This window comes from Eulemur rufifrons, chromosome 29, assembly GCF_041146395.1.
Source record: "Eulemur rufifrons isolate Redbay chromosome 29, OSU_ERuf_1, whole genome shotgun sequence".
Taxonomy (NCBI): Eukaryota; Metazoa; Chordata; class Mammalia; order Primates; family Lemuridae; genus Eulemur; species Eulemur rufifrons.
The window spans coordinates 44,977,439-45,003,614 of NC_091011.1; the positions used below are offsets into that span (position 1 = coordinate 44,977,439).

At 37.9% G+C, this 26,176-nt stretch overlaps 1 protein-coding gene across 10 annotated transcripts in view; it reads left to right on the forward strand.

Annotated features, from left to right (window-relative positions):
- The first annotated feature begins 6,170 nt into the window (after positions 1-6,170).
- Positions 6,171-26,176, forward strand: part of SGCE (sarcoglycan epsilon) — a 69,635-nt gene continuing 49,629 nt past the window's right edge. For 5 of the 10 annotated variants that reach the window (XM_069462710.1, XM_069462709.1, XM_069462711.1 and 2 more), the window contains exon 1: positions 6,171-6,314. In XM_069462710.1, coding sequence (XP_069318811.1) covers positions 6,206-6,314 — 109 coding nt within the window. In that variant the 5' untranslated portion in view covers positions 6,171-6,205. Of the gene's footprint in view, positions 6,315-17,170; positions 17,234-21,923; positions 22,032-26,176 lie in introns of all 10 variants that reach the window. The other 5 variants (XM_069462716.1, XM_069462717.1, XM_069462707.1 and 2 more) reach the window with 3 other exon arrangements.

Consider the following 26,176-nt stretch of genomic DNA (forward strand, 5'->3'; position numbering starts at 1 on the left):
CAAAACAACCACCACCACCTCCACCACAAAAGCCACAGGACTGTCTAAATTGCCTTTCTGACCATAACAATGAACAGCAACAGGTATGTGTCTGTTTCCTCCTCATTATGCAATCATTCAAGAAATATTAATTGATACTTCTTAGGAAGGGCTAGGCTATAAACAGGACATTCAAAGAAGCCCAATAGTAGTGTACCTCAAACTTATTGAGAGGATTTAATTAAATAATGCAGGTAAATCATGTAGTATCTAATAACTGTTAGCTAATATTAATAAAGTTATTAATCAGAAAACAAGTAACTTTCTGCGTAAAGAGACTGGGATTAAAATAGGGAGGGGCTGCAACTATAGTAACATGGGCATAAAGATATATATATCACACATTATATATACATATATTTAAAAAATACTGTTTTCGTCAAACAAATCTAGGGCTTTATTTTGTCCTGCAGGTCACTAGTTTGCAATCCCTGTTTTTTTTTTTTTATCAAGACTGGTTAGCACAGCCCCAACCAAAGGTTTGTAATGTTAAAGTGGGACAGGGCTGTACTCCCAGGGATGAGTGGATGTATATGTGTGGGGGGGGGGGGCGGGGGGGAGGAAGTAGTTAATTGTTCTAAGTATGGTATGAGTGTGATGATAATAAATCACACATAAAAAATCCTGACACAGTGTCTGTGTACTTCCTGAAAATAGGGTTAAGTGCATTTAGAGTAATTTAATTATTTTAAATAATCTCAAATCCCAAATCCTATATTTGGAAAATTTACATATATTAAAACTTCAAAAAAGTTCAAAAAACTTTTTAATTTAAAATATTAAAATACTTTAAAGTTTAAAAATATAAATATAAGAGTTAGTTTACAAAGTTTTAAAACTTTTTAGGTTACAAAGTTTTAAAAACTTTTAAACAAATGAAAGTTTAAAAACATAACTGATGTCTGTATTCGTCAGCCCAGGCCCTGAGGGGTAGAGAAATACCCCTTTTCTCACCCTTTCTTAACACCCCCCCCCCAATTGTTTAGGCCCTTGCCCTGCCCCAAACCCACCACCCACAGCCACTTTCCCTATGTCCTGTGTTGCTGGTGGTCTCTCCAAGGACTGGCCATAGCAAGTAGGGTCCTGAAGTGACAGAAATTAGCATACCATTTTAATAGTTGTAAAACTGCTACTTAATTAATTACTTTAGTAACTTAGGGTACAAAAGACATTCAAGATAAAATATTCAAGTTTAGAAAAAATTAGAAGACACAATAAACACATCATAACCTGTGGCATTTGGTCTCATTTCCAAATCCTTAAACCAATACAATTGTATTGGTGACCCTGATGACATAAGGTCACAACATAATTTAATAAATAAAAATTGTATTAAGAGTTTTAATGTCCCATTAAAAAAGAACTAATAAAGATCAGGTGACTAAGGCACCATTTATTGTTATCTAGACATTAATACTTTCAAAGCATAGAGACAAAACTTTCTAATGGGCATTCATGGCATGGCTTGGTATAGCCTGACCCAGGTCAGGAAGGTTAACAACCTACATGTCAATCACACCCAGTGAGGAGGGCTCTATGAAAGCCCAGGTCTGATGGTTTTAATATCTGCAAAAAACAATGATAGGAGAGAAATAACAATACTTTAGGAAGTCAGTAAACAATTACTATATTGTTAGGGCAACAAAAAGTCAATAAGGGTTAAAAATTCAAATGCTTTTGGTACACAGGAAAGTAATTTAGAAGTGAGAAAAGACCAGAGTTAAGATAACAGGGAGGGGCTGCAATTATGTAACTTGGGGATGCATGCCCCACCCCAGTCCCAAGATACTCAGGTCTATTTTTTAATACAGTGCTGGTCAAACAAATTCAAGGCCTACTTTAGCCTGCAAGGTCACCAGTTTAAGACCTATGACCTTTACCAATACTAGGTCTTAGCCCCTCACTGGGGTTGCATGGGGTAGGGGGTGGGCTACGGGGTGGGGGTTTCCAATTTTGTGGTGGGACTGTAAGTTCTAAAAGAGATAACCGCCCAGGGCAGAACAGTTTATCCATTAAAAGTAATAAGGTAGAGGGCAGGGAGGTTAACAGTCAGTGTAAGTAAAGCATAAATATGTTTGAACAGTAATTGGGGCAGCATAAATTAATCTGGAGGAAGGAGCATTTAATTTAATTTAATTTATAGAACTATGACTCCTTAAACTACCCCTTAGCAGGGCCTGGATTGGAGAGGTGGGGTCAAGAGGTCCTATTCCTGAAAACTGAAAGGACACGCTTCATAAAGCCAAGCTGCCTGGGACAAATGCCATCTTTAAATGGTAATGATTTCATTTTTAGTCTACGTAGGAATTAAATACAGTTGATTAATTATTGACTCTTCACAATGACTTCTAAAAATTTCTATTCCCCAAACACACCAAAGAGCAATAATAGCCAAAAACCATACATAAATGTCCCATTAGGAAATGACATTTCATTAAGCAACTCTTAGTTGTTTTGCATTTTCAAATGTCCAAATTTGAGTAATATTGAATACTATTTATAAAATGCAAATCCTATTAATATGCACATGTTTTTACTATTGTTTTGAACCTTGTTAATATGCAGATACACAATTTCCAAAGAGGAGGGAAAGCTGTAATTATGTTAAACACATATTTTCCATAGATTGTATACTTGTTAGGGATTGGGTAGGGGGAAGGTGACAGATTGTTGGGAGCCAAAGCTCCCAATTTCCCCTTTAACAAAGCCCTGGCTCATGGTTTATAATATATAGAACCAGGTTTTAAAATGTCTTCATTCAGTGAGAATCATAATGTTTACATAGTACATCTGACTGGCAGTTATGATTTTTTTTACTCAGATGTTTAATTATGCCAGCTGAAACAATCTATATTTTGTAATGTAACCACATTATGTTACAGTATGAAAATTTTAAATAATGCCAATATGTACCATTAATAATCCACCTGCCCAAAATTTAAATAATTAGCTTTTTATGAAAAAAGCTAATTATTTGGATAATTAGCTTTTTATGAAAAAAGCTAATTATTTGGATAATTAGCTTTTTATGAAAAAAGCTAATTATTTGGAATAATTTAATTTAGTTGTTTTATAATTACAGCTTATGTTGCTGAAATTTAAAAATACATATATTTTTAAAAGATACTAGTAAATATGTGAGAGAGAAGGTGAGCAAAGCAACCTAGGACAGCAAAGCATCATAGGAAATAGTAGCAAGAAACCAGAAAAGACCTGCAGACACCAAATAAACCAATTTAGTTTGGTCATTTAACATATTTAATGAATGCCTACGATATGCCAGGCATAATTTATTATATGTAGGCAAGTTAGCCAGGGCTAATCCCCTAGAGTTCCAAGAAAAAAAAAAAAAAAAAACCAGCTTCATAGACACACAGATAAAAGCCTCATCCTCACTCAGAGGTCAAGCCAGCAGCACCAATAGGTCACTTAAAACTCCAAGCTCAAGTTGTTTCTTATTTTGTATCCACCAAAGCATCTCATTCCAGTAGGTCCACTAGTGTCTCAAAAAAATTCGAATGTGAAATTATAAAAGTTTTATTTTTGATTTGTAGTAAAGACATTTGGCTAAATTGTCTTTAGAGGCACTTGCCATGTCAGCTTATAAGTTCCCTTCATAACCCACTACCAGGAGTTTAAAGTGTGGGATTGTTACTTAATATATGCAAATCACTTATTAAAAGTGCTCACAAATGCCAGGTATAATAATTATTGTTGTTAATTGTTCTTATTATTTATTAGATACTAGTGGACAAAAAGCCAGCACAGCAGAGAAACCGCAGGTGGGTGGGGCCGAGCAGCCAGGCTCAGGCAAGGAAGGCGCGCAAGCGCAGAGAAGGATCTGATGGGAGGGGCTGGGGCTCACACTGCGCAAGCGCAGAGAGGCTCTGAGGGAGGCGGGGCTACGGGCCAGCCCAAAGGAGGAAGGCCAAGGAGAGGCGGGGTTTGGGCAGGTTACGTCAGAGGAGGCGGGCCAGGGAGAGGAGGGGCCTGGGGAGGCCACCTCAGAGGAGGCGGGCCAGTGAGGGGCAGGGTCTGGGCAGGCCACCTCAGAGGAGGCGGGCCAGTGAGGGGCGGGGTCTGGGCAGGCCACCTCAGAGGAGGCGGGCCAGTGAGGGGCGGGGTCTGGGCAGGCCACCTCAGAGAAGGCGGGCCAGCGAGGGGGGGGTCTGGGCAGGCCACCCCAGAGGAGGCGGGCCAGTGAGAGGCGGGGTCTGGGGAGGCAGGGTTTAGAAGGCGCGCTCTGGAAGGCGCGCTGCCGGGGAGGCGCGCTCAGAGTAGGCGCTGGGGAGGGTGGCAGGGAGGCGCTAAGCGTGCTCAGGGCGATACTGCAGAGAACGCTTGCTAGGATGGGCGGGGCAGGTCTGAGACTGGCTGCTCAGGGCTGCAGAGTATCTGCACGCCTCTCCCAGGATCCCCCCTCCCAAAACCCCTCCCACCACCCTCCAACAGCCAGATTCATTTCATGCAGCAAGAGCAATCACCCCCAGATCCAATCCCCCCCTCATACTCAGCAAACCGACAGTTTCCACAAACTGTTGCTGGACGCCAATTCGCGCCACCACAACTACATCGCCACTTCAGTCAGCACAACTAGGGAGGCAGCCAGCCCTGCCATCACCAAAAGATTCCCTTTTCCACTCAAGTTAGCGCCCTTCCACTCCACTGCTATGGCAGGAATGGTTATGGGCAGAATGTTAAACGTTAATTTTTACCAGAGGCTCCATTTTGTCTAACAGCACCATCATGCCAAGCACCATCCCGCAGAAAAATATAGTGAGAGCCATTCCAAAAGGTGAAAGGGTGGGGTCCCCCTCTAAGAAGACAGAGTAATAGTACTCTGCCGTTCATGTCCCTCCATATCTGGTTTATTTGTAGCGCAAAACAGTCTGCAGCTCATGTACCTCTGCAGCTGTTATCACTTTGTAGCGCCTTTTAGGTGTAAATTGTTCCGCAGCTCATGTACCTCTACAGTTCATGTGCCTTGTCGCGCAATGAAGCGCTGCTGTAGAGCTAATTGTTATCATTTTTATAGCGCTTTTGTAGCGCTAATCTTATGCAGTTCAGATTTTGTAGCGCATTTAAAGCGCAAAATCAGTCTTCATTCTGCAGCTCATATCACTGTAGTTCATAATGGTTTGTAGCGCAATTGAAGCGCCTATCAGTCTGTAGCGCATGAAGCGTCTATCAGTTTGTAGCGCATGAAGCACCCATCTGTAGCGCATGAAGCGCCAGTTTGTAGCGCATGAAGCGCCCATCAGTCTGTTAGCGCATGTAGCGCCCATCGGTTTGTAGCGCATGTAGCGCCGATCAGTTCGTAGCGCACGAAGCGCTTATCAATCAGTTTTTAGCGCATGAAGCGCTTATCAGTTTGTAGCGAGCCACACTTGGTAGTGCATTTGAAGAGCAAACTGCAAATAGGTCTGTAGCTCATGTCCGTCTGCAGCTCATTAACTGTCCGCAGCTCATATCTGTCTACAGCCCGTTTCGGGACTTGGATCCTGGAAACCAAAGCCCGTGAAGGACTGGTTTCCCCACTCTGTTTTGGGGTGCAGCCAGTGAAGGCGTGACAAGGTTTGCAAGGAGACATTCTTGGGCGCTACTCCATCTCCTGCAGCTCCCGATAAGAACGGGGAATGAATGTAATCTTAAAAAAAAAAAATCCTCACCGCATACTCACCACGCGAGGACTCCTCTGCGAAGACAGGATGGACGAGGTCCCACACCTGAGCCAGGCGTGGGCTCCACTGGGTGCTCCGCAGCCCGGAGTGGCTCCGGACGCGAGCCCGCTCAGCGGACCTTTCGGGAGGCTCGAGGCTCGGTGGACCTTCTCCGCTGTTCTCAGGTTCCTTCGACACACACCAACCGAAGTTGAAGCGCGTGTACCGGGAGCGGAGATTGGCAGCCTTATATAGGCTGAACAGAGCAGGGGGGCGCCAAATCCCAGCGTGCTCTGCGGGCTGGGGGGCGGAGGGGTGTGCGGGGGCGGGGGGGGGATGGGGGAATGGGGGTGGGGGCGACAGCTCGCTACAGTGGCCCGCCGCTAGGGGGAGTACGGGATTAAGGAGGGGGTGCAGGATGCTGATGCTGAACTGGCTAAACTGGGAGGAAAGAAGAAAGGGAGGGGAGGGGAGAATCGAGGACTGCCGGCCTAGCCAGGCCAACAATGCAATTGCCCCGGTGGTGGGAGCTGGGAGACCCCTTTGCTTGGACTGGACAGGGTTGGGGGACACGCAGGATGAGCCCCGCGACCACTGGCACATTCTTGCTGACAGGTTAGTGGCCTGCGCGCGACGTGGAGGTCCGGGGGCCCACAGGCCTCCTCCTCCCCATCCCCCACTCGGGTTCCGGGCACGCGGGCGCGCCCTTTGGGTGCAAGCCCCTCTTGCTGCCTTGGCCCCCGCTGCACCCCCTTCTTCAGGACTCCCCGAACCCCGTTTCCTGGGCTTAGGGCGTCCCTCCCCAGGCTTGACCCCTGGCCTTTTGTTTTTCTCCGCGCCCCCGCGCGCCCCTCCCTGCTCAGCGGGCGCCCAAATTCCATCTCTAATTTTTATTCTCAGCCCCCTCTCTTCCCTATCCCCTTTCTTTCCTAAGCCCTGCAGCAGAGCTGGGGGTCATTGCCCATTTTTCTGGGGGGGCCGTTACCCCGTGATTGGGGCTCTGGGGCCTGGATGCTAGCCAGAGGAAATGCGTGTCAAGCTGCGTCCCCTCTATACAAATATGTTTTCTCTTTTTCTTGAATATGATCGAGAGAAAACACTAAAATATGGCATTTAAAACGTCTAATTTCCCCCTCTTCCTAAGCGCATTTCTCGGTGGCGGAAATGCCATTTTTCTTAGGTTTTACGGAGCAGGGAAGCGGAATCACGAAATGCTGGGAGCCAAACAGGACGTTGAGGTCAGGGTTAACCCCGATTAGGGGCCAGAGATGCTGCAAACAGCATTTGCCCCACCAAGTGCACTATTTCGAGAAAGCAAAAAACAATTAAAAACAGCTGTAGGTGCTTCCAGCGTGCTTGGCGGGCTTTAGAAGCTCGAAGCTACAGGCTTTTGATGGTAATTAGGAGGTTTGCGCAGACCTCACTCTCCCTGCAATGTTACATTTTCCTAAATCTTGTAGGGTGAATGAATGTGTTTAGTCACAGTAACCGCAAGTTTAATGCTTTCAAGCGAGTTACCGAGATTCGGCCACAAATATTTGTGTGAATTTATACATATAACCATATATATTTTACGTTAGAGAAAATTGCAGTGGGTTACAAGACTCTAAAATACAGATGAGGAAGGATGCTAAATAAAACCTTAACCCGCGCGGATCCCTATCTAAGCCCCTCTCAGTGTTAGGCGCTCAGGGAACTGACAATCTGTTGATTATCTTAGTAAAAGAAGTTTAAGTTAAAAGGGAAAACCAAATTGTCTACAGCTGAGTTAGGTTTCTGAAACGCGGATGAAACACATTCATATTTAAAGACTGAAATGGAGCACATTTTTAGTAACATTGCTACAGATTATTTTATACATAGAGGATAAATAAGATTTTGATTTATTGTACATAACAAGATGGCAGGGACAACACTTAAAAAAGGAGCGTTTCTAGGAATAAACAAAACTGTAGCCCATTTACTAAGATTTTACTTTTTATTAGAAATAAATGTTGACCATCAGGAATATGAATGAAATGCAGACTTCCAACAATGAAAAGACATTTTTCTAGTAACTTGGGTGAACATAATTTATACTTTTTAGAAGTATCTTTTAATTTAATATTTAGAATATTCACCCTCTTCTGCAAGATAGAATAATTCCAGGGTTTCTTATGGTTGGTGGAGTACTGTTCTAGTGATCGCTGACTGTTAAATACTTGGTAGTTTTCTTTTAATCCAAAAGTTACTTCACGTAGCTAACTGATAGACATTGTTTTTCTAAAAAGCGATATTAAAAACCACCACAGATGAAAAGTAGGAGAAATTTAAGTTTAAAAATCTATGTCAAGACTTTCAAAGTTTGAACAAATTTGATTTTTTTATTTCAAAATGTTAACCAGGATTTTTTGTTCTAAAAAAAGCTTTATTAATATTTTTATCGTAATAAAAGTAATTCCTAGTCATTGTACAAAATTCAGGGGAAAAAAGCTCCTGAAAATTGTAAACGAGATGGTCAAGATCACCTGTAACCTCTTTACCCTGTGTAATAATGCAAGTAAACATTATAGAGTCTGATTTTTCAGACTTTCCCTGTGCATATATAGGTATCTAATATGTATTTTTCATAGAGTTGCATGTATATACTGTCTAAAAATGTAAAATAGGATCAAATTAATTCTCCTCAATTATTTTCTTTCCAAATAGCCTTTAAAAATGTCAGATAACATTAAACTTGCAGGGCTTTCTTTAAAGGAAATAATATTAATTAATTTTTCTAATTAAAATTTTAAATGAACAACCTTTATTTAAAGCCAGAAAACTGAAAAGGATTTTGTCTGATCTCTTCTAACATACATGTAGTTATCATTTGGTGTATTTGTTTGTACTTTTAATTCCTCTACATATGAAAAAATTTTCACTTTGCTTAGAAATATAATTTTCTAAGGGAAAAAACCCAAGATCAATAGATAAGTAGTTAAAACTTGTTTGTTCTCTAAAACAATAAAACAATATTAAAAATGAAAAGACAACATGAATAGAAAATATATTAGATAACATTTTTGTGTTATTTAAAACAACAAAAACAACTTTAAAAACCCAAAACAACAAAGCAAAATTAATTGACAAGAACTTTAAACATTTTTTTGACATGTAATACCTAAGTGAATTTTGGATTTTTCTCAGATGTTTGTTCCCGATGTTGACTATTTCTTACCCGTTTTGCACAACGTTGTGTGCAAAGCAAAAGGTGTGTTAATGTGCATTATTTCTCAAATAATAACTGGACTTTGTATTTGGACATGTTATCTATTTTTATGGGAGTTTGCTGTGGATCTATGAATCTGTTGATTTACCACCTATATTTAAGTGCCGGCATGGTGGAAAAATTGTATTTTAAAACTAAGTGGGATTTTCACTTGTCAAATAATAACTACACTTTCTATTTGGACATTTTACCTATTTTATGACAATTTGCCATATATCTATGAAGCTGTGGAATTTACCTGATGTATTTAGCTTAAGTTCTATGGTAGTCAAAAAATTGTATTTCAAAACAAACTGGAATTTTCACTTATCAAATAATAATTATACTTTTTGTTCGGACATTTTGTCCATTTTTAATGACAATTTGGTATGGACCTGTGAACCTGCTGATTTACCACATGTATTTGGCTTAATTTCTAGTATGATAGGGAAAATTTATTTCTAAGCAAAGTAAAATTTTCGGTTGCCAGATAATAACTGGACTTTCTATTTGGACATTTTCCTCATTTTTAATGAAAATTTGCTATGACTTTATGAACCTGCTGATTTACCACCTGTATTTGGCTTAATTTGTAGTATATCAGGGAGGATGTATTTCTAAGCAAAGTAGAATTTTCAGTTGTCAAATAGTAACTGGACTTTGTATTGATCATTTTATCCATTTTTATAACAGTTTGCTATAAATCTAAGAGCTGTTGATTTACCTCATGTATTTTTTTTTTTAACTTGTAGTTTAGTGGACAAATTGTATTTTTAAACAAAGTGGAATTTTTACTTGTCTCACAGACATTGAAAATAGCAAGGGACGGCACTAGAAAAAACTGGTTAGAGACAAGCTCAGAGAGATAAAGATAACATGTATCCAGTTTCTAATATTAGTTTTCCACTGATGAAAATCATGCTTTAAACAAAATACTGAAGCAGGGAAGAAATCCTGACTTGTTCAAAAATTCTCAATTCAAATATTCAGATTGTTTGTGCTTCTAATAAGTACAGTATTTACAGATCTCATTTTCTCCAAAATAACCAGCCACCTTGTTTTTCTTTTTTTACTAATTGTCCATACTTTCTCTACCTGATCCCTTTCTAAAAACTTACCTTTCCATGTTCTCTATTCTAAATACCTAAATGTATATTCTAATACTTATCTTATTTCCTACTCTTAGTGTAAAAACTGACCAGAGGGGAATAAATGAGAAGGGTTTATGTGTCCGTTAGAGATTCTTGGGCTGGAGGTGAGAGCTCCTTTATACTTTGCTCTGGTTTAGTCCAGAGCTTCACAGAAATGTCAACATGATGGCTTTTCTTTGCATCCTTTTCCAGCTTCTCCAGCGGAGACATACAGACAGACATGACAGACATAAATGGACACACATACAGACATACTTTATTCAGGCTTTTTCTAAACTTTAGGATCTAATTTTCCAGTCTGTTATATCCCTGATTTCCAGAAATATTAAGCCTAAAGCAGCAATGCAAAATTTAAAAAAAAAAAAAAAAAAGAATCTAGTGTTTCTAGGGATCAACAAGTCTTTTCAAATAAATATGTTTCTGATTCGGGTTTTCAGGTTGGTAGGATCAGACAGAATCTCAATGCACTTAAAGCTATTTCACATGGATTTCTGCCAAGACAAATTCTCTCTACGTATTTCCCAGTGTTTTAAATTTTTTAAACAATGTAACTGTATTAACGACAGTATTGAGTGAAAAACAAACAAACCCCTAAACAATCTCCATAGCCTGACATTAGAACAAACGTTCCCATTGATGCTTCTTCCCTTCTATTTTTTGTTCTGTGTGCATACATATTTTTATATAACTATCATTTTAATATGTATAGTTTTTTTTACAGTTTGTTTAGAAAAATGTGAATCTCACTTTCAGCAAAACATTTCTCAAGGCTGCAGGATGCTCTTGTGTGTGCGATGTTATATAGACTAATTAGCAAGATTGCTGTGTGAGCGGGAAGCAGGCTGAACAAGTACCGGCCAGGTGTGTGAGCTGCTGGGTTTGGGTCTGGAAGTTGTCCCTGGTGAAGGATCACAAGCCTTTGCCCTGAGTCTTCTCTTCCTCAGTATTTGTTTGAATGACTTTGATGAAGATCTATGAGGCTTGCTTTAAAATCCATGGATGAGTTGAAAAGGTATAGCTGTTACAAATAGGTAACAGAATTTAGAGTTAACACAGTTTAAATCGGTTGCAATGCTATGCTCAAAGCAAAAAAATATTTTATAGCAGTAAATTCATCATAATTCATTGGTGAAAGGAAGGAGGTGACTTTGTATGGTGGCAGTTCTTTAGGAAAAAGAAGGTTAATATGAACCAGTGGCATGATATGGCTATAAAAAAAAATTCAGAGTTAGGCTCTGATAATAATATAGTGTCCACATGTCACAAAAATTAATAGTACCGTGCTCTAATTAACCACATCTGCAGTATTGTGTCTGTTTCTGGCTGTCACATTTTAAAAAGAGACGCTGACAAATTAGACAACTTCCAGAACAGTCCACGGGGATGGTGAGGGGTCTGGCAGTCCTGTCATAGGAGGTATCCTCAAAGGGTCTGGAAGTGTTTAGCTTAAGAAGTAAAAGTCGACATGAACTCTTCTTCGGTTTGCTTTGGAAAGCAGAACTAGCATCAGTGGGTGAAAGGTACAGATAGATTTCAACTCAAGACCTTTCTAACAGTGCAGCTCAACAGGAAAATCAACTTTACTTGTTCTATTCTTTTAAAACATCAGAATTATTCACCTTCCTTGCAGTGAATATTTAATTCGAATGCCATGATGACATTTTAGTATAGACCACAAAGATACTTGTGATGGAAACATTTTATTTTTTTCTGATAAATTGTCTAAAAAGCATAGTCTTATGTGTTCCAAGTTGATCTCTTACAACTTGAAAATAGCTATAACAGGGCAATTTAACACATGCCCTCCTCCCTCTCTCATTCCATTTCAAACATGAAAATCTGGGAAGAAAATGAAATTTTTTTTTTTTCCCCTGCAGAGTGTCTTAACTTGCTTTACTTGCTTCCTAGAGTTACTCCGTTCCTGATATTTCTTGCTCCCTGGGAGCAGCCTTCTGGGGCTCAGCTGGCGGTGGATGCTGGGGGCACCCAGGGTTAGGGGAGCAGGCTGGCTGCTGGCTGCTCGCTGGTCCGGGACAGCTCAGCCCTCGGCTGCAGGATCTCAGCTGCCTCTTCCCCGGGAGGGAATGGAGGACAGTTCTCCCTTCTGCAGTACCCCCTGCCGCAGCCCCATGATGTATCTCCTTCCTACACTTGCAATTTTTACCTTTTCAGTAGCAAAATAAAACCATCAAAAGTAGCTTCTTACCCCGGTGTTGTTTTAACTTCGCTCCGTGTCATGTTAGCCTTGGTTTCTGACTGCCTTAGGAGCACATTCTTAGCATCTCAAACATGTCTTGGGGCAAATTTTTCTTTCCTGTCTGTACATCTTCCTATTGACTTTATTTTGATTACCATATCTGACTTTGAAAACATGATTTTCCAAATGAATTTGTGGAGTATGCAGGGCTTCCTTCCAGGACCCCTCTTCTGAGTAGCACTTCTGACTCCACAGAAACTGTTTTTGAGCACTGGAGCCTTGCAAACTAAGGGGGACTCTGATGAGAGATGTGAAGAAAGGAGAGAGAATTCCTCTATCATCTTTTCTAACTAACTTCTCCCTGCTGCTTTCACTCTTGCCTCACACCCGGAACTTTCTCCTCCACTCCAATTGTTAGGTCAGAAATAGTTACTCTCACTCTGACTATGTGAAGTATATTTTTAATGTTGAACAACTTTCTCTTCTCCTTATTCTCTCTTTTATAAAAGTGCCATGCACCTTTGTGGGATTGTAATAACGTACACAGCAACTTGCAATGGCTCGCATCCCAGTTGTTGAAGATGCCACAGGCATTCTTGGGCTGAGCTCATATTTCTAAGAGAGAAATGCTCAAAGATGAGTTTCTGGCTTGTCAACACTCTCACCTGATCTGCATGCAGGCTGCTACTTGCAATTCCTTGAATGCAGTGATTGCTCCTGGTCTTGTGCTTGGGAAATAATAATCCCCAGTGTTTAAATCGTAAGACTTGAAGAAGTTATCTTGTGAAATAAATAGGTAGCATCAAAACATTAGTTGCTGGCATGATTATTGTTATAGTCTCAGAAACATTAATATGTTAGTGAACATGTAAAAGCTAGGGTGCTATTTTCTTCTTGGATTACCCTCTGGTAGAATTTTCATTTTTTTGTATCTTCATTTAAGAATTTTTATGCAATATTTATGCAATAGCAGTTTAAATATATTGCTTAAAAATCATTCATCGTTAGCACATTTCACTTCCTATCTAATTTTCTTAGATTAATCAGATTTTTAGAACAGATCTTTGTCATCCTGTATCGTGGGAATCGCCATGGCATCTGTTGTGACAGGGAAGGCAGACTTTGTTTTCTGATAAATGAAGGCCCTCATTTCAAAAGTGTTTATGAGTTAGGCAGTGCTCGTGTAAATTCTTTCCTATCCTTTAGCCTTTCACTCATTCATCTGGTCACCACTTTGATTATTATGGAGATTTGGGGTTCCCTGAGAAATTAAAAGAAGGAATTTTCACAGTTAATTTTCCTAGAGCACTTAAAGTGAAATATTTTAGTTTTCTATTTCTTCGGCAGTACACATAGAAGTATAATAGTCGCTCTTTTACCTTGGAATGCAAAAGAGAAGAAAAAAATAGCCCTGAGGTTTTTTTCGTTTTTCCTCCTCAGTAAATTAGTGTTTCTTGCTGTGCAGTAAAATGATGTCGGCTTTTCTCTTCTATGAAATAGTTAATCAATATAGCACCTTTAATATCTTTTATTTTCTGTAGTTATAGAGTTGATTCTAATCAAAGACTAGTACTGCAGAAGTAGAAACAGAACGGGTTGCTACATGTGCTTATCAGAATTTGAAATGTACATTATTTGTCTAGCTGTTTTAGCTTACAGATATACTGGTGAAAGTGCTCAAAGATACAGATAAGGATGTTTATTATAGTATTAATAGTGATAATGAAAAACTAGAAAAAAATCATGGTCATTTTTACTAATTAATACTTCTTTTATTTGTTTGTTTGTTTTTTTGAGTGTTAGATACTGGGAAATACACAGTCCAGCCATTGTGGAACTTTTTACACTAGTGGGGTTAACAAAGATGAATCAAACAGTTTTTTTTCAAGATTATTTGAGTACTCTTCATTAAGATTAACTAATCAAATAATCGTACAAATAAATATGCCCTAAAAACTATAGTAAGTGCTGTAAACACTACTAGAACTCCTAAGTAAGGAATTTGGCCAGAAAGGGGGGTTAAGGAAAGCTTTTCCAAGAAAGTACTCAGGTCTGAAGGAAAAGTGAATGTTAGTGAGATGAAGAGGGAAGGTGTATTTGAGGTTAAAAGAAGAGTTCTGCAGAAGCCTTGGGGCAGGTTGAACATGGCAAATAGTGCTGAAAGAAGTCCAGCGAAGTTGGTGCAGAAAGAGAAGGGCAAGCACAATGTGAACTGAGGCTACAGAGGAGGTCTGAGAGCAAATTTTGCAGGACTTGGTAGACCACCTTAACGAGCTTGATCTTTAAACTGAGACCAACGGGAAGGGGAAATCTTCGGAGAGGTTTAAGCAGACAGGATCTGATTTGCATTTCAAAAAGAACACTTTAGCTGTTTGTGAGGAAGGGGTTGGAGGAGCCGGAATAGATTGCCGCTGACTGGCTGAGTAGTTCAGGGGCTCCTTTAGTAATCTAGGAAAGCCGGTGATGACTTTGTGGGCTTCGGTGGTGATAGGGAGAGGAAGATAGAAGGGACATTTAGAAGGGTAAAAATCCACACGCGTGCGTATTGCATTGAATTTGGGGTAGAGTTTGCTGGGAGGAGATGTTTAGGGTGATGTTTAGATTTCTGTCGTATGTGTGAGGACAGATGGTGGTGCCGTACACAGGATGAAGAATGCTGGAAGAGGATCAGATTTTAAGGGAAAAGATCATGAGTCCTAGTTTGGACAGGCTGAGTTTGAGGTGATGATAAACAAATTGTGATTGAGACACACAGCAGAAAGCTATGCAACCTTAAAATGTGGTGTCATGTAAACACATTCAAGATATATTCTAAGTGAAAAAAGTGTGATCGCATTATGTAAAAAGGAGCCTGGTGTGTGTGTTTATGTGTAAATGTGTAAAAATATATGTTTGCACACAAAGAATATGGAAAGATGGAAAAACTGTTGAGTAGATACCCTAGGCAGTGACATCGGCAGGATGGCAATAGGGACATGAAAGGGAACTTTTATAACCTCCTGGTTATACTATTGGAATGTATTACAGTAAGAATATATGGTTTCTCTAAGCAAAATTAATGGCAGTTTATAGCAAATACCCAGTGTAAGAATATTTCTCTTTCAGAGGTTTCTTCAGTGGAAAGATCATGTAAGCATTATTATTATATTTGTTATTTTGAACAGAAATTTTTCCTGCAGCTTTACTTCCCTAACCCAATAGCCCATACACTTTGCCTTTTAATCCTTTTCCACTAGATTGCACTATTACACTAGATTTCACATAGCCTACGTACCGTTTTGTATTCTGCTTTTCACTAATTTTATTAATTTCACAACAATCCAACATTTTACAGATAAGGACATTGAATTGTAGTGGTGCATGTAACTATTACATATAATATATATATCATTTTTGTTAAAGGTCCCACTGGTGATCTTCTCTATCCAATATTTCTGAGATAGATAATACTATTTCCACGGGTGGAAACCCAAACTTACCTTCTCAGGCTGTTTGAGCAAAGGAACAAAAACTAACGATGTCTGCAGAGACTCTGATATTAAACGCTACCTTTCTGTACTCCAATTTTATTTCACTCTAAACTCTTTTACATCTTATCTAAGTTTTTAGCTTGTATTTTAATTGTACTTAGTAATTTTAATTGTATTCTAATAATTTTAATTATATTAGGTAATTACTTATGTTCTGCCTTACCGGTTTCTTCTGTTTTAACAAAGTTTAGAGGCTTTTTCTTCTGGCATTCTTGGTTTAAAGTCTTGCTGTAACACTTGTCTTAGGAATATCTTTTCCTGACTCCTTTCAGAAGTTGCGGTGGATGGTATTCCTCAGCAAAGCCTTTTTTCCCTGTAGGTTCCAGCTAACTTTTTGGCTTTCCTCTTTCAACAAATTATTTTGTTATTTTGTTTTTGTCTTGGTGCACGTCGTACATAGAATTAATTTCCACTGCATAACAATAGCACTGTTTTGTTGCAAGCTATTTCTAATTCAGGAGTCATGGGCAACTTATTTTTTTTAGAAAGTAAAATAAATTGAAGATGACCTAGTAATAATATCTCAAATTACATGAAAATATATGGTTTAAAAATTGCTTTTCCATTTAACTACAGTTGTGCCACATAATGATGTGTCAGTCACAACGGACTGCATATACAAGCGTCCTATGAGATGGAACATATATAGAAACCTGATATGTGGCACTTGCTATTGGCATTGCAGATTATGCAGGGGAAAAAAGTAGCATTCATTAATGGTGAAAGGACATTTGATTTTCAATACAAAAATGTATGTAAACAAAAATGTATAATCTATGTTTGTGTAAGTATATTCAATGATATTTCACAATGATGAAATTGCCTAATCATGCATTTCTCAGAACATATCCCTGTTGTTTTTCCATGCGTGACTGTATTTGGAGGTAGTATTGACAAGCAAATAACAGAGACTTTGTAGTCAGCCACAAAGTGGGTTCAAAATGCAACTCTTCCACTTGCTAAATATCTGACTTGGGGTAAGTCACATAATTTCCTAAGACTTCATATCCTCCTTGTAAAATGGAACTAATACTACCTACTTCACCTAGTCAATGTAAGGATTAAGTAAGTGAATATGTGTAAAACCCTTAGTGTAGTATCTAGCATTTGGCACTCAAAACATGATAGCTAATGAAAAGAAGTAATGGTCAACTAACATTTTTTAGAGAGAAAAATATGAAAATAGTTTTTTGAATATAGGAAGCAATTTTTAAAGTATTGAGGAGCATTGCTTAAAAGAAGAGAAAAATGTAAAGGGTAAGGGATCAATATAGCAACTTAAGGGGGGTGGTAAGAGGAGGGAGATATGGTGGGGGTGAGGTATATATCCAACTTATGAAAGCAGTCTTTTGATTTTCTTAAAGCAGAATATGAAAAGAGACAAATGAAGTAGTGGACAGAGAAAGACTTGACAGTTTGGTTCTAAGGTGAGTGTATTAATCGGATTAAATTTCATTTGGTGTATCCTGCCGTTTACTTGGACGGTGATGTCTGAGTAAGTTATTATTTATTACTTCTATCTCTTAACATTCTGATTAGCTCATCAGCAATCAGTCACTATTCATAGCTCTTCAATTGCTTTTATTAAATAGCAATTCCCTCCTCCCCCAGTCAGCAAATTATTCAGGTTTTGGAAAGAGTAATACCTCTTCAGAGAGTGCTTGCCCTGGGCTAGATGAAATGTAGTCATGCTGCTACAAGACTCAGAATGAATAATGGAATGTTAAGACAAACTTTAAGTATTGTATGGTTTCTAGGGAAGTTGAAATCATGCCAGCCACCTTTGGATTAATTTAGGCTTTGATGATTTTGGAGGGGGAGCAATGAAAAGTTGGTTAAATTGTGTACAGTGATATCATGGCTAATTATATGACTGTCTTCTTACTTTGGGTTGTATAAATGTAAGATGCTTGTTATTCTTTTGTGTTTATGAATTAGAGCAAAATTTACACACAGATATAACTGTAACATAGATTATCATGAATCCAGTGAGCACAGTGGAGTTCTCTTTCTTTTAACATTTCTGAGGATGGTCCATTATCTTTGGAGGAAGTCCAAAAACTAGTCTATACAGGTTGACATTTTTTTTTTACACGTTAGACTTAATCTTCAAAAGTTGTGTGTGGGATAAATATTTTAAAAATTGAGTCATAATTTTCCATCCTAAGGAAATTTCTTCTCCAGAAAAAAAAAAAAAATGGATTGGTCTTTTTCTAATGAAAATTAAACTGTAAAATACTAGCCTTCTTCCTTGAGTACTCCACACTTGTCAATGTACGGATTACAATAATTTTCTATACAAGAAGCTAGTCAAGTGAATCCATGATCTTAGACACAATTAAAAGCAAATAGTTATTTTCATATTATTGAGATTTTTTTCCCTAATGTGTGGGACTTGAATGTTTAAGCAGCCACATCATCTGTGGTATTGTGTCTTGCCTTTACTGACATTGCCTGGAGAGTAGAGCCATAAAAAGTTGTCCTTTTATTTAGATTTATTGGACTTCAGTCTTCTGTGGTCAAAGTGGGACTTCATAAGGATCGTTGTGAACTTTTAAAAATGAATGTGCTCAAAAGCAATACTAGGCTTAAAATAGAGCAACATCTGTGAGATATGTCTAAACTATTCTACCCTGCCTCTATTTTTTAACAGTTGAAACACCAATCAAATTTGGTTTTTGAATCCTGTAGAAGCCAACTAGACTGCCCTTATACAAGACCTGGAAAGTATGAGCAGTAGTATGTTGGTTCACTAACCAAGGACATGCAGTGGTGTTAAATCTTGTGGTAGGTTAGTCAGGTTCTAAAAGCAAGAGTGTAAGACAAAAATTCCGCAAACTTAAAGTTACCCTAGTAAATCCTTTAAATCACCCATAAAGTACCATATGTGTAGTTTTGGGTATATAACTCTGAGTAATAATTCTTATGCACAACATAGTTTGAGAATCAACTGAGCTAGAATAAAAGAAGGAACAGAAGAGGAGCTGTCTGGGCACTCAGTCCATTCTTTCTTTATCATAACCACCTAGCCCATGGAGAAATGGAGAATTCTATAGTGTCTGCTTGCCTGCAGGATTTACTCCATCCTGCTTTAAGATTAAACCTTTGTAATCTTCAGACACATTAATAGATTCATTTGGCTTTGTAAGGATTGAATTAGACAATATATGTGAAAACACCTTGTTCTGGACCTGGTGATGGGAAGCAATTAAATCTAAATTTTGCTTATCAGATCCACATATACATTGTTCTTTGGAAAGTTGTAGAGAAGAATTTGGCCACCTGCTTCCTGTCTTTCCAGGTTAGGATTTTCTACCATTTGGCAGTTATTGCGTGTTCTTGCAAACTGGATGTATATGTAGACCAGTTGTAGGCAGGAGTGGGTAGGGTTTTCAGTTCTAAGGTTAGTCCTACATTTGGTGCATATAATGTGACTCAGGTAAATATCCTCTGTTCCTTTGTGTTCTGTAGGTCTTTTCTCAGTCTTCCAGAGTACATAGTTGTGAAACATGAGAATCATCTGATGAATCTGTGCAACCCACCTACCTCTCTACAGTGGAATTATGAATATGTGTTTTAAAATTTTTATTATGTACATTTTGGGGTTGCATTTGAATGTGCATTTTTAGGGAGCTGCCCAGCATATTGACTTTGGAACCTAGCCAGGAGGAGAACCCTGGGGGGTGGGATATTTTGCTATTAACTATTAACATTTCTGATCCTGTTTTAGCTTATATTATTAGGAAATGCCTACTACATTATTCATCTAGATTTAAAAATATATAATTTCAGTTATTAAATGAATCAACCATTTATTAGATAAGTTATTCATAAGATTGGTCATTTAGTAGCTAAAACTAGAATACTTAATTTTTCATATTTAAAAAACTGAACATAATAAATTAAGTAGCTTATTTTGAGGGGTACCGGGGCCTTTGATTTCCCCTCCCAGGTATCACTGAAATGATCACTTGAGGTTTGGTTTTTTTTGTTTTTCACAACTTGGGTTTAAAAAAAATTTTATTTTTAATTATCAGTACATAATAGTTATGCATATGTACAGGTACATGTGATATTTTGATACAAGCATACAATGTGAAATGATCAAATTAATAACCTGGGTTTTAAATTGTATTATTTTTTCATTTTAGAAGGGAACTTGGGGTTTTTCATAATGTAAGTTGAAATATACATTTCATCTCTGAGTTACTAAGGTGGGAAGCTCTTTTAATGTTAAGTTTGCTGTACCCTACTAACTGTTTCTGTCTTCACTTTTTCTTCCTTTCTCATTTATGAAGCATTTTTTTTTTTAACGTATGTATGCTTGGTACTACCCAATCTACTTTTTCTTGGATTGTGTACTATCAGTTATGCTCCTGTCCTTTATCCTTAGTCCCTTCCTGTCCCCTTACATCCTTTCCTCAGTTTATGTACAAAATATGTTTCCCCATACTAAAATGACCAACCCTCCTCTCATCTTTGCTGCTCTTCAGTCTAGCCTTTGATTTCTTTGCTTCCCTATTGTGGCCAACATTCTTGAAAGTTTAACTGTATTTGCTGCATCCACATCTTGACCTTTTGCAGTTTGGCTTCTACTCTCACTGCTTTATCGGAATTCCACTTTCAAGGAGTCACCAGTATCTTCTCACTTTTCATATCTAGCAGTTTTTTCTAAGCTCTTTTCCTCTTTGACCTTTTTGCAGTTAAGTGAGGATGTTGATCACACTCTCCCTCTTCCCTTCTCTCTTCTGTTGGCTTATGTGACACTTCAGATTCAGTTGTCCAACCTCTGTGACCACTGTTTTCTTCTTTGCTGAATCATCCTCTGCTTTTGATAGATAAATATATCTATTAACACATTCTTTTGTCCCTCCTACTTTTTGTGCATTATTTCTTAGTCCATTTCAGGTTCAGGAGTTAGGACAAATCTATAATGTAGACTCTGGGGAATTCTTGGGCAGAGCTGAATCCAGAGGGAACTTACCTGAGATGGCCAAAGGAAGGGAGAATAGAATGGAGAGCCAATGTTGTAGTCAGAAAAATGGTGCCCAAATATATCAAGTCTGAAAGGTAAGGTTGAAAAATCAGAGAATAAGCAGTAAGATTGTCAGTTTGGATGATGGAAAACAGGATAAATGAATGGGTCAAGAACATGAATGTGTATATGTGCCAGATCACTTTCTGCATAAGGGCCTAATGTGTGTATTACTTGAGGGAGTGATATCTTTAAGGAATTGCGCTGGGGCTTTGGCTTCAACAATCATTTTTAGGGAGAAGAACTTCAAATCTGTATCTGAAGCCCCGTTACATACTCTCATGAACCAGAGCTCTGTTCCCATGTTCTTCTTAGATGATTTCACCTGGATGTCCAACTGATACCCTAAATTTAACATATCCCAAATCGAACTCATCCTCTTTCTACTGAAACTGACTTCTCTTCTGAGGTTCCTAATGTATCACTGTTCTCTGTCATTCTAGATCAAAAATTCAAGGCCATCCTTGATTCTCCCTTTAGCCCTACATCCAGCAATTTGAAAAAGTACTGTCAGTATTATCACCATGATTCTTGTAACTGACACTACCTTTTCTTTCCTTGTACTTCAACCTGACTGCTACCCCACACTCTTGCCATAGCCCTTATTTAGTATTCCTTAACCCTAATCCTATTCATTGCTGCCAGTGTGATGTTTCCAAAACTTAACTGTGAATTTAAAAGATACTTTAAGCTTAGCACAGCATTCCCAGCCAGAGATGATTACTTCACCCTCAGTATTCTTGTAGAACTTATGCTCTCTACCATTACATATATGTTTACAATTACTACTATATACATTATATATATATTACATATATATGTACATTACATATATATCTATTTCTGCATATGAATTGCCAATCCCCATAGATTGTAAGCTCTTTGGGAGGCAGGAACTGTGTCTTGTTTATCTTGTATCCCCGTATTTCCTTGTATTGACATTCAACAAATATTTGCTGACTGGAATTAAACAGCTAACTGAGCTGGAAGGAATCTGATCCCATTAATAGTAGGTGATCTGTAATTGTCATTTTAATTTGATATTAATTTCATTTTTTGTGCATTTGTTTTATTCTGAAAAGCATTTTTATTAAGCTGTGCTGATGGCATAAATGGAACAGTTAACTGGAAGACCAAACAGGCCAACAATTTTATTATCAGCAGAAAAATGGCTGCTGGGAAGAAAGATGGTGAGTTTAGGTTGTAAATCTAAGTCCCTTTCGGGGCGTCAATTAAGTGTCCACTTTGAATATTCTTTTTGCTTTTTTAGTCATGTGTGTGTGTTTTTTTTTATATAATGTGAAAAAAGAAACCATTTGTTTTCCTAATCTTCTAAAACTTCTTATCTTATATGTTCTTAATACATTATTTTCCAAGTGTTTTTTTCTTTGCTGTAGATTTGCCCTTTTAAAAAAAACAAAAACTAAAAACCATTCCCATGTTTTTAACCTGTTGTTCTCTCTTACCCAGTCATTAGCTTGCCATTTACAAAAATTGTCCCAATGTGATTACTATAACAAGTTATTTATAACATTGGAAAACATTAAGAAGTACATTTAACATGTATTTTAAAATAGCATTTATGTAACCTTAGAAAAATAATCATAAACTATTTTGGCTAATTTTGGATGATTTTGTTGCGAAACCAAATTGATATGTTTTGCTCTTAAATAGTTGGCATTTGTTTTCTATTGGAAAGATGATTTGACACATGAATGACTGATTGTTCTAAATTTTTCTTTTCTATCCATAAATGTGCCCATCAGCAATATTCCAGGACCTTTGAAATAATGCATTTCATTAGGGAGAATAGACCTTACTTAATAGTCAAAATATTAGTTATTTTCAAAATATCGATTACCATTATGAACTTTCACTTAATATTTCTGAATTTTTTTTGGTTTTATCATCCTTCCTCCCCCCACAGACACACATACAATAATGTTCATGTGATCATGAACATTAACAGAATAGTAGAGTAATTTCTCTAACTTTAGGATAACCAAAATGTCTATAAAAACAATAATGTTAAATATTTTTAAAAGAACAGTAATTTTATGAGGGGATGGACTTACTGCCAGATAAAACCTGCCGGGTACTTGTAAGGAGTGATTCCTGGCTTACCTCATTTTCTTCATACATCTCTGAAGTTGAGGTCACTTTTTTACAGCTGGTACCAAATTACTCTTCAGCTGGAATCTTCTGCCCCCAGATATGTTTCATGGTATGACAAAGGTTCCCAACATCTTTTCCTTGTGGCTGTCTTTGAAACAAATCCACAAATACCTGTACATTTTTAAGGAATTTTCATTGCTAATATCTATAGGAAAACATGAAGTTTTATATTAATAACAGTAACTTCCCATGAAAAGATTACAAAAATTTGTTTTAAAAAGCACTTGGATCCACTTGTTCTGATATTCAAGCCTATGATCTCATAGCCCTTTTTTCCACATCCTCTTTAGATATTTCCAGTGGATTCTCTGTAGTTCCTTCAAGGGAATCACCCCTGATTACCTTTATCTAGCTGGTTCCTTGATCAGGTTCAGGCCAGCAGCTTCTTTGGCACATCCACTTTTCCTCTTTTCTAATCTTTTTTCTAGTTAGGGTTCTCAGCTGTCTTTCACTGTTGCAGTCTGCACTGTACTTCTGCTCTGTCCTCTCCAAAGGACTTGAGGCCTGCCCTGGCTCCTGGTGCCCTATACAGGATCTCCTAAGACTCTTCCTTTGGACTTCATACCATTTTTCACTAAATTGTAGTCATTCTTTCTTTTTTCTTTAGTTGTTTTCTCTTTAACTTTGATCCCTAGAACTACTGTCCTCTCTGAGCATATTCTTCCTTTTCCTATTTGATTTGCCAAAAGAGTACTCTCTGACCAGCTGTTAGACCCAGATGAGTCATCTATCATGGTGCTGTTCTTAGTGAAATGCATTTCAGGCAGGACTTTGACATAGCATCCTCTAGAATCTCCAAGAGATGCCAGTCTCCTCCTAGTTCAGACTTCATGATGGAACCTCACACTGATTTTTCTCCTTAGGACCTGAGAGATAACTGTAGCTTTCAAGACAGAAATGATCAACCCATCTTGAATCTACTGAGGTAAACCATTCAGGTTATCATATTGTCTTCTCTTTTATTTTTATTTTTATTTATTTATTTATTTATTTATTTTTGAGGCAGGGTCTCACTCTGTTGCCCGGGCTAGAGTGCCGTGGCATCAGCCTAGCTCACAGCAACCTCAAACTCCTGGGCTCAAGCTTCCAAGTAGCTGGGACTACAGGCATGTGCCACCATGCCCAGCCTCTGTTTCTCTTGGTCTCATCCATTAGATTCTTCTCTCATCCTGGTCTCCTCATCCTATTTTAATCCTATCATTGTAGTTTTGTATTATCAAAATATCTTATACAGAGAATAATAAGTTTCATCAACTGTATGAAGAGAGTTGTTTCATCACTTTTAAAATTATAACACCAAATACTAGTAGCTTGTATAGCAGGGCCATTTTAAATGCTATCTCACATGTCTAATGTCCTTTGAGATGTTCTTGATCGTCAATCCCAGTCATCTCTTTTTGAGAGAGCACAAAAGATTATAAGAACATTTATGTAGTAAAAAAAATTTAGCAATTATATTTTTTGTGTCACTTTCTTTGAAAATAATATTCCAATTCTTAACTAAAGAAGTAGGATAATGCTTCTCCTATAAATAAGATTCTGAGGAATTCGAATGCCTCAGACCAATACATTTGACATCATTCTACCTCAGCACACAATAAGTGGTTACCAAAGTCATAAATAGTGCTCTAAATATGGAATCACTTCTTTTTTTTCCTGGGGTAGGAGTAGGGGAACATAAAATTTTAAAATTCACCCTGAAATAATTTAAAAAGGAATAAGCCTCCAGATTACTCGTTTATATATTTCACTTTAACATCTTCAAATTCTCCTTTCTCACTTAGGACAACTCACCTTTTAAAATGGTTAGGCTTAGGTTTACTGACAGACTTTCATGGTGTTTTTCCTAACAAACTCCGATAAAGTCAAAATTATTGTGTCCTGGTTTCCTAATTATTTTTTCAACTTAAACATAAAACTTTAACTGAATAATCATGGAAATGAAGTAATATATACTGTGGATAACTTGACAGAATTCTCTTCTGCCATCTTAAAGGAGTCTCTTCCTTGGCTTACTGGCAGTCAAAGGTCTGCATGACTTGGAGATCGAAATACCCCTCTAGATGAATTCTTTTCCCCCTTGGCTGGAGAGGAGCAGAAAGTGCTCCCAGAGCTGAAAGTACCCATTCTTTTTTGCCCCTGAAAGGTGGCAAAGTCAAGGGAAGGTTCACAAAGTTCCAGGACTTTAAAGGACCGTCTACACAGGATGTAAGCTGTGGCTATGACGGCTGAAATGTCTCCTCTTCTAACCTTCAGTTTTGTTTCTTTCTTTAAACATGAGTTTGTTTGAAATTGAGCTTGTCAGCTCACTTCTTTCAATTGTGCAGTGTAATTAAGATAACTTGATGAAATAATAAATTTGGGTTACCTGGTCAAATCCTGCTTCTTCATAAAACAAGGAGAGATAATTAAAATTAATGTGTTATACAACATAATAAGCTCACTGTTCTGGAATGTAGTAATATTAATAAAATATACTACTACCAAATATATTATTAGTTTATGATTTCAAATCAACAAAATAATACTTGACGACCCTGGTTCAAATCCTGACTCTTCCTCTACTCTTATAGACTTGAACTTGTCATTTAGTCCCTCTAGGTTCAATTTTGTCATCTATAAAATGAACTGAACTCACTAGGAAAGTAAATGCATGCCAACTCTGACTGGTGGTAACTGTCAGGAATCCTGGGTTGAGTAGGAGGTATTGCTTCCCAGGTAGGAAGTAATGCTATGATCTGCCTCTTAATAGAGAAAGATGTGTGGCATGCCCAGCTCGTCAGCTACTATAGTGTTTTATTAGACTAAGCTTATTGATCACCAACTAACAATGGTTTGCAATCTTTTTCCAACTGACATTTAAGAAAAAAAGAAAAACCCATACCATCATGTAATGATTAAAATATTAAATTCCAGTTTGGAAAAATTAAAGTAAGTGGCTTTGATTGGAAAAAAAAATCCGCTTCTACTTTTTTATAGAAAAAGACCTAAGTAATTGTTTCTCTCCTACCTCATGTAAAGAAAGGTGGCCATATCTCTTAGAGAAATGAAATTTACAAAGGCAATCTAATGCTTTCCCTGTGATGAATTTCACAGCCTAGGTATGGACTACCTGTGACTTAAACAATAGCTGCCCACTGCAATATGAATGGCCTGCAGT